We start from the raw sequence: 9273 nt of genomic DNA on the forward strand, positions 1-9273 counted from the left end.
CATTAATTCATGTGTGTGGATCCACCGAGAAGCATAACAACTACATGGTACGTTGTCACATTCACGTACAAAAAAAAAATAATAATAATAATTCTAGTTCAAGAATAAATAACCCGTCGCAGTTCTAGCAGACAGCGCGATGGTGAGAGAAGCGACGAGGGATGCGAAGTGAATGCATGGGACGTAGTGTCGCTAATCCCATCCGAGAGTACGCAGATCAGCGCTGCTGCACGAAGTCTGCAGCCCCGCTGTCCTCGCTGCAGCCGCTATATTGGAGGGATACACGCTAATGCTAGCTAGCAGCCCAAGCTATCTGTTGACAAAATATGAATGCATGTTAATGTGAGGAAATCATACGTTGTTTACTGTCGCTCCATGCCGCAGTTGTGTAATAGCGCAGTAATAGACGTGCATTGCCGCAATCTAGCTAGGTCGAGGACCTCCGCTGCAAGAAGGCTAGGCAGCTAGCGCTAGCTTGTAGCTAGCTTGCTATTTTCAACCAATCGGTGCAGTTAGCAATGCTAGTTGGACCGTGGTAAGTGCAAGCTATATTTTTTTAATTATTAATTGTTATTTTAATGACATTTAATAGTACGGTGTGGGCTTGTGCTTGTGTATGAAAATGACCGCAGAGGCTTGGTTGGGCGTGTGTGCATGAAGCGAGAGAGAATGTCAACATTAGCTTGCTAGCTAGCTGTAGTTTAGCCATCTGATCGTTGACTGATCCTGTACAATGTACGTTATCATCTGCCTCTTACTGAACAGCCAGCCACCGCTACCTCGCTTTGTCCGAAATGTTGCCAAATGTCAAACGGCAGTAATGTCATCAGATGATTATGGTTATTAAGTCGCAATTTGTGACAGCTTGTTACAACAGAATGATGTCACTGAAACCCAGGGGGAAAAAAGACAAAAGCTACCTGTCAAAATAATTGAGTTCAAGAGTTGAAATCAATATTCAGCAGATGTTGTTATTTCGGACTCTCTCTCCCTCTCTTTCCCTCGTTTCTTCTATGTTCCTTTTAGCCGTTCGCATGTTTGCTCTAGCCCAGCCCGAGCACAATTGATTTACATTTACATTCATGGCATTTAGCAGACGCCTTTATCCAAAGCGACTTACAACAAATACATGTATTTAAGTAAGTGAATCATCTATCCATCAGTCATCATAAGAAGAAGTAATCTATGCTACATTTCCATTGAAGACGCATTTTGTCCAGGATTAATCATCCTGTAATAATAAAGCTTAATCTGTGTATCTCGTCATTGATCAGTTGACGATATACATCAGGTCAGGTGTGCTGTAGAAATAGACCAAGCACGTGAACTGAAACGATACATAGGGTCCCTGAAGGAATATTTCTTTAGAAAAACATACAAACCAACAAACACTGCTTTACAGAACACACAACTGACATCATTATTTGTTTGTGTCCAACAGGTTTACAGTATTTGAAGTGTGTGTGTGTGTGTGTGTGAGAGAGAGATAAAGAGAGAGAGAGATAGAGAGAGAGCGAGAGTGCAGTATTGAAAAACCGTTGCAAGTGAAACCCACCCAGCCCGCTTTCAGCAAGCCTCATTCACACCCACCTGAAGACCTAGCGGACTGAACACACACCTTCACAACCTCTGACCCGGACCCCATGAGTGTGTGAAGTTGGGGAGGACGGCCCTACAGTGGCCCATGCACCGGACCCACTACCCTCCCTGTCCTCCCTCTTCCCCTTCAAGCTGACGCAGAACCGAGACCCCTCCAGACACCTCCCCCACCCCCACCCTCACCCCCACCCCCACCGCCACTCCCACTCCCACCCCGGCCACCCTCACCACCCAAACATGGCGTCAGGCACCACAGAGTCGGTTCACTACATCCACCTCCACAACTCCAGCCAATCGGTGCTGGAGGCGCTGCGATGTCAGCGGAGGGAGGGGCTCTTCTGTGATGTCACCGTGCGGATCCACGACGCCTCTCTACGTGCGCACGCCTGCGTGCTCGCTGCCGGCAGCCCCTTCTTTCAGGTGGAGATTGTGTTTTGACGTTCTATTGCTATTGGAGGATTTGTGTATGGTTTACATGATTCAAATTCCCAAAAGAAAAATAATACATTTGGATAACGTGTGTGTGTGTGCCTGTGTGCCTGTGTGCCTGTGTGCCTGTGTGTGTGTGTGTGTGTGTGTGTGTGTGTGTGTGTAAAGATACACCCCCCACACACACACACATTCATTTGATTAAGGAAAAGGAAAAGATTGGCTAGAACAGTTCTTGCTACAAATCAACATGGCAACATTTGTTCTAATCTAAGACCACCGTGATGTTTATTCCACTTCCATCATCCAACCATCCCTCCCCTCCGTCCCTTCCAGGACAAGCTGCTGCTGGGCCACTCTGAGATCTCCGTCCCCCCGCTGGTGCCGGCAGAGACAGTGAAGCAGCTGGTGGACTTCATGTACTCCGGTTCCCTGGTGGTCCTCCAGTCCCAGGCCCTGTGCATCCTCACCGCGGCCTCCATTTTGCAGATCAAAACAGTCATCGACGAGTGCACACAGATCATCTCCCAGAGAAAGGTGGCGGCTGCAGCCGCCGCGGCGAGCGCTAGCGCCAGTGCCGGAGGTGGAGGGGGAGGGGGGATGGCCGGAGGGGTTCTCCCCAAGCAGGAGGAGCGGGGAGCGGGGAAAGGGAGGGACGGTGGTGGGGGTGGAGGTGGTAGTTGTAGTGTTGGCGGTGGTAGTGGGGGGGGTTACCAGGGCTTCTCGAACTTCACCATCGGGGATTGCGTGGCGAGTAACATGGTGGGCGCAGGGGGGATGGGCGGGGGAGGTAGCGTTAGCGTTAGTGAGAGTGGCCCTGTTAGCGCCTTGGACCAGGCTAATGCTGTTAGCCTGATGGGGCTGGGGGACCTGTCTGGGTCCATGTGTGGGGCTGACGGGCTGGGGGCCGGGGGGGTCCTTATGAAGCAGAGCTCTGGTAGTTGCACTCAGGATGTGAGGTACAAACTGAGGGACCTGCTAGCGCAGACAGCTAACGGCGCTAACGTTAGCGGCGGCGGCTGCAGCACCGGGAACCTTTCGACGGGCTGCAGCTCGGTGGACAGCATCGGCAGGGACAGTCTCCGCGGCAGCGCGGCGGCGGAACTCCCGGACGAGCTGGTCGGGATGGACAGATTCAGCGAGGAGGAGGAGATGGACGTGAGGGACCGGGGGAGGGATGGAGAGAGGGATCGGGTGCCGGGAGGACACAGCCGCAAGCAGAGGCAGCCGCTCAGGCTACAGGTAAGGACGCGGTTACCATGGTTACGGGGCGTAAAGACGTGCGGAAATGTAAGGTTTGGAATTAAAGGACCGGTTTAGTGTTGAGGTGAAATATCATCTTACCCGAAGACGTCCTCAGAGGCCAGCAGTGAAACACTCTCCGCTTCTCCGTCCTCCACAGTTAGCAGCGCCCTCTCCGAGAGACGGGATTCCGGCGGACCCTTAAATTAGCGTCGTTTAAATTACACGCCGAAATCGAGTTGCGAGTGACGGCTTGAAATTATTATTTTTATGTGCATTCTATTGAAAATCAAACAATGACAGTCTCTGTAATCAGTTTACTCAGAACTGGTAACACTGCGTGCTCTTGGTAGACACACACAGCCTCTTTGTTTCGGTGTCACCGGCCAAGCGCTCCCCTCGCGGGAAAAGGCGCGCGGCCACAGACAAAAAGTTGCCGGCATTCTAATGCAATCCAGGAAATATATGTGAAAACTACCATTGCATATTACTGCTAAACTATGTTGTTTGTCATTACAATAAAAAACATGTTTCGAGTTTCGTCTAGTATACAGCCTCTAATAAACCTTCTTTGAGGTTTCTCTGAGGAGATTTTGACATGTAATTTGAACGATGCTAATTTAAGGTCCATCAAAATCCTGAGAGGGCGCAGCTAACTGTTAGCCTCTGCTGCTAACTGTTAGCCTCTGCTGCGGTCGCAAAGTGGAGAAAGGAGAACCAGAGACACTTTCACTACTGGCCGACAGTATGAGGACAACTCAGGGGAAGATGAGATAAGGTATTCCACCTTAACATGAAAATAGGCTAAAGAATCCCTTTAAATCCAGAGGTCTGGACAGCAACTTCACCAAAAGGAATAGAATACACATCAATGCATCCATCACAATACTTCATCAAGAGGAATAGAATGTGTCTATAGAATTAGAATTTAGAGTTATGTCTATAGAATTAGAATTTAGAGTTATGTCTATAGAATTAGAATTTAGAGTTGTGTCCATAGAATTAGAATGCGTGGACCTATCACAATGTTTCTTCACATTTCCTTTGTTGAGTTCCGGACAGCAACTTCCCCTTTCATTGGCTTCATTGCCTCTCAGTTAGTTGTCCCAGAGAACACTTCAGCTGTAAACACTAACAGAGAGATCTGTCTCCCAGAGCTCTCTGTCTTACACTCAACAAGTCAACATTGTGGTCTGAGAACCTCTGAGAATCTGCGGATCGTTAAACCCGTTAAGGTCTGGGTGAGGTGCCAACCACCGCCTAGAGGTGCCACACTCACTGTTGCATTGTCCCCCGGCCAAATCTGTTGGCTTAAGATACAGTATCTAACCACACACTGAAGTTTTAAGCGTCGTGTCTAATTTAACTAATGACTGTAGTCTGTTTTAAGGATCATATCTTTTAAGCATTACTAAACACTGTAGTTTTAAGCATTGTATCTTTAGATATAACCGATTAATATAGTTTTAAACAGCATATGTTCATATGTGGAACTATGAACTAGTTTTAAGCATCGTATCTTGAGATGTCTAACTAATGACTGTCGTTTTAAGCGTTAACTTTGACATTTTTGTCAGGTCCTCGGAGGAGAGGGGGTTGTCATAAAGGATGAGGGAGTGCAGGAGGCAGATGGAGGGGTCTTCTCCTTGGAGGAAGGGAGGAGAGACGGAGAACAAGAGGGCTCCCAGGAATCCATGACTAGCTTTGGACAGGTGAGTCTACCTCGGCCATCTCTCCCTCCCTCCCTCCCTCAGACATCTCTCCCTCCCTCCTTCTCTCCCTCAGCCATCTATTCCTCCCTCCCTCTCTCAGACATCTCTCCCTCCCTCCCTCAGCCATCTCTTCCTCCCTCCCTCCCTCAGACATCTCTCCCTCCCTCCCTCCCTCAGCCATCTCTTCCTCCCTCCCTCCCTCAGACATCTCTCCCTCCCTCCCTCCCTCCTTCTCTCTCAGCCATCTCTTCCTCCCTCCCTCCCTCAGACATCTCTCCCTCCCTCCCTCCCTCCTTCTCTCTCAGCCATCTATTCCTCCCTCCCTCTCTCAGACATCTCTCCCTCTCTCCCTCAGACATCCCTCCATCCCTCCCTCAGACATCTCTCCCACTGCTCATAACACCCTCTGGAACACCTATTACTGTTATCATAACAATTTCACTGATACTTAGATTCATAAGGACCAGTTTCCATGTCACAGACTGAGCCTTCTCTTAGACAAAGAGCCACTGTATATCTTTAGTCTAGGACTCGGCAGGACCTGGGAATGTGTCCTGTAGAGTTTTTTTTATCATCAATTGTTTCATGGAGCCCTAATTATGCTTAATACATGAATAGATTAATTATTATTTTCTCTCTCCGTCCCCCAGGAGTTCTATGACGAGCCGGTGGTGTTCTCTGAGAGCTTCTGGCCGCAGAGCGAGCCGACTCAGACCATGACCTTTAACCCCAGAGCAAGGGTCACCAAGCCACTGACCCCCCCTCCCACCACACAGTCCATCAACAACCAGGTGAGGATCGAACACATTGTCCACAGGTTTCATAACATGTGAAATGTCTAGGCTATACACGTCTCCATAAATACTTTCCCAGTTCCCCATAAATACTTTCCCAGTTCCCCATGCACTACATAACAGTGGTAGTCTGTAGCAACAATACAGGAAGCTGCAGTAGGACCTCTTCCTGAAGTTTAAGGTCCGTTGGTGGCTATTATCTATAACACGCTTCCTGTTTCATCCCAGCTACTTTTCCAGTACCCAGTCAGCCAATCACAGCCATCCTCATTCTTCGTGGGCGGGCCGATGGTGATTGACAGCATGGCGGGAACCGAGCCCAGCCAATCGGCTCCTCCCCCGGTGTCGATGACCCCTGCCCCGCCTCCGTCGACCACTTCCTGCTCAGCAGGCCCCTCCCCTTCCTCCCAGGGTTCTGAGACGTCCTTTGACTGCACCCACTGTGGGAAATCGTTACGTTCTAGGAAGAACTACAGCAAGCACATGTTCATACACTCCGGTACGCCCTTATTACCATCCAGGGTTTTGATTGGATACTACTACTCATCATGAATCGTGATAGGCTCGTAGGGTCATTATCTTCAGGGTTAGAGGCCGGTGGAGGTAGAAATCGGAGGGTGGGCTCATTCTAATGCATGGAATGGAATGAGGAAAGGTGTTTGATACCATTCCACGCATGTTTAAAGAGAGAGACAGAGAGAGGGAGAGAGAGACTGAGAGAGAGAGAGACTGAAAGAGAGGGAGACAGAGAGAGAGAGAGAGAGAGAGACTGAGAGAGAGACTGTGTTTATGTATGTGTAACAGAGCCTGTCTCATTGCCCCTCTCCCCCCTTCCATCCTCCCCAGGTCAGAAACCTCACCAGTGCTCCATCTGCTGGCGGTCGTTCTCCCTGCGCGACTACCTCCTCAAGCACATGGTGGTCCACACAGGCGTGAGGGCCTTCCAGTGCACCGCCTGCGGCAAGCGCTTCACCCAGAAGAGCTCGCTCAACGTGCACATGCGCACGCACCGCGCAGAGCGCACGTTCCAGTGCAACGTGTGCAACCGGGCGTTCACACACCGCACCCTGCTGGAGCGTCACGCCCTGCAGCACGCCCACCACGTTGGGCCGGGGGTGCAGGGGGGGGGGCCGGTGGGGGTCCAGGGCCAGGGCCAGGGCCAGGGCAGGGGGATACAGGTGTCTCCGGCCAAGCATAGCCCCCCGGCTCTGGCAGGGCCTTCTGGGATGGTGGGGGGTATCGCTAACATGCCTGGTCACGGGGGGTCCAGCTAAGGGAAGGAAAGGAGAGAGAAAGAAGGGCCCAATTCCAAACTGATCCATCAGCCCTAGACCGGTGGTCTCAGGATAGGAGCCAGGGGTTGGTTTGGGATTGGGTGAGAGAAGGGGAGGGGAATGGAGGTGGAGTCAAGGGGAGAGAGGAAGAAAGCAAGGGAGGGGTGGGGGTGGGGGTGGGGGGGGTGAATAGCAGGAGATGGAGTGAGATAAATGGGGGGAGGGGCAGAAAGAGAGAGAGAAAGAAAAGAGGGTGATGGAGTGAGACAATGAGGGGGGGGGAGAAAGCAGACAAAAAGAATGAGGACAGGTGGATGAAAAGGAGGAGAAAAGAGATGCAGTAGGAGGAGTGATAGACAGAAGAAGAGAAGAGAGGGAATGAGAGAGAAGTTATCAACACACCATTTGGTGACATAGGAACATTACACCAGCTCTGGGTCAAATACATCGCGTCAAACATTTTCATATACTTGAGCTTTAGACTTTATTCAGTTCTCCAGGTACAATGGAACCAATGGAATCGTCCACCAAAGGGGCAATCTCCAAGCTAAATCAAACACCTCAAGTACTTCATAATACTTTATTACTACTTTGTAAATACTTTAAAAGATATTTGACGTGTGTTTGACCCAGATCTTTATTAGGAAAGAGCCTCTGGACAGCACGGGATCATATATACCTCTAAGACAGGAAGAGACAGGAATGAATCAAAGGACTTTTATTTTGAAATGTGGAACGAACACATTTCAGCATGTTATTTTACACAAACACCTCAAAGATTACCTCGGTGGTCCAAAGACAGGCATTATGCTTCACATGTTTTAATAGCTACTTCAAAATGGGAAACAGTGGGAAGTAAAGCAAACAAAAAAAAAATTACTTTTTAAACCTTACTAAAGATAATATACGTGTTATTCCTTAACATTGACTGTCATTATGCTTGCGTTTTGTTAGTTGTCTTTCATTTGTGATTCTTTGGAACTAAAAAAAAATTAAAAATAATAAGGTGAGATTTTAAAAAATAACTTTAAAAGTCAAAGTGAGCCTTTAACTAAGTGAAACTTGTTTTTTTTGTTTTTTTTAAAAAGACAAATATATGATTTTATCAGGCGTTTTAATCCCTTTGTATGTATGTGTTGGGTATGTCTGTTTCAGGGGTTTTGAATGGGAACGTTTGTTGCTGAGAAATAGTTCTTTTTCCTCCAGCCACTTAACGATTTATATAAATGTTTTTTTAGAATAACAACGATCAATCATGAAGAAATACAATCACCCCCTGAGGTAATAGAAATAGATCTGACTATAAGTCAAAGAAAGTGTGGTAATTGTGGTTGTTCACCACTTTAATATTTATTAAGAATTTGACCTTGAAATCTCTATGCACAATCAAGTTTGCACATTATTGTGTAATTTAGTTTAGTCCAAGATGTTGTCCGGCCCGAGATATTTGGCCTAAGGTAAGTCTCTAAATCTCTGGCCTAAGATAAGTCTTTAAGTCTCTGGTCTAAGATAAGTCTCTAACGTCTGACTGTGAGACATTAAAGTGTTTTATTTATGTTTGGTTTTGTCCGTTCCCACCTTAAAGGTAATTTTGTTTAATATGGACTCAATTTGTGTCTGCAAGCATTAAATCTAGATCTAATCTGAACCAGTGAGACCAGTTAAGATATGAGATTACCTCTTTCTGGACCTCACTTTAAACTTTGACATAGAATGTCCCCCACTCTTGTGAACAAACTCACAGCTGGTTCACAGGGATCAGTCTGAGCCAGATGCTGCACTGATGATCCGCCGATCTATATCTATTAAGGATCTGATAAGGCCCAGGTTTGGGAGTTGAGATGATTTGTAGATCTAGGGTTTTCCTGAACGCTTCAAAGCAGTACGATCATCTTTAGTCTATAATAGGAAAACGGACTTAGTCCGAAACTAGTCAACTCTCATCTCTCATCATGTGTGCAGCGCCTAGCCCAGTCTGACCTCTGACCTCTGTGATCAAGCTTTAGACTAATAGGCTGTTTCAGAGATCTTGAGGTTTCCTCAGCAACTACAGTGGCTGGTACATTTGGCCCCGCTGTGTCAGCACAGTCCCCTGTAGGTGGTCTAGAGATGCCCATACTATCAACTGCAACTCTGTGGATATGCAACACTTTGCTGTGGTTTGGTTGGGAGTCAGGGTGAAAGGTCAACTCTGGGATATGAGGTCATAGCAGAACGAATGGG

At 48.0% G+C, this 9273-nt stretch overlaps 1 protein-coding gene across 1 annotated transcript; it reads left to right on the top strand.

The window, feature by feature from the left end:
- The first annotated feature begins 408 nt into the window (after positions 1–408).
- On the top strand, positions 409–7185 carry zbtb45 (zinc finger and BTB domain containing 45). The gene is made up of 7 exons (XM_083689708.1): positions 409–535; positions 1442–2019; positions 2365–3270; positions 4848–4982; positions 5633–5773; positions 6005–6275; positions 6623–7185. The coding sequence occupies exons 2-7, from the start codon at positions 1837–1839 to the stop codon at positions 7048–7050; spliced, it is 2064 nt and encodes a 687-aa protein (XP_083545834.1). The 5' UTR covers positions 409–535; positions 1442–1836; the 3' UTR covers positions 7051–7185.
- Positions 7186–9273: the final 2088 nt, after the last annotated feature.

Source organism: Argentina silus (genome assembly GCF_951799395.1).
Source record: "Argentina silus genome assembly, chromosome: 18".
NCBI classification, from domain to species: domain Eukaryota; kingdom Metazoa; phylum Chordata; class Actinopteri; order Argentiniformes; family Argentinidae; genus Argentina; species Argentina silus.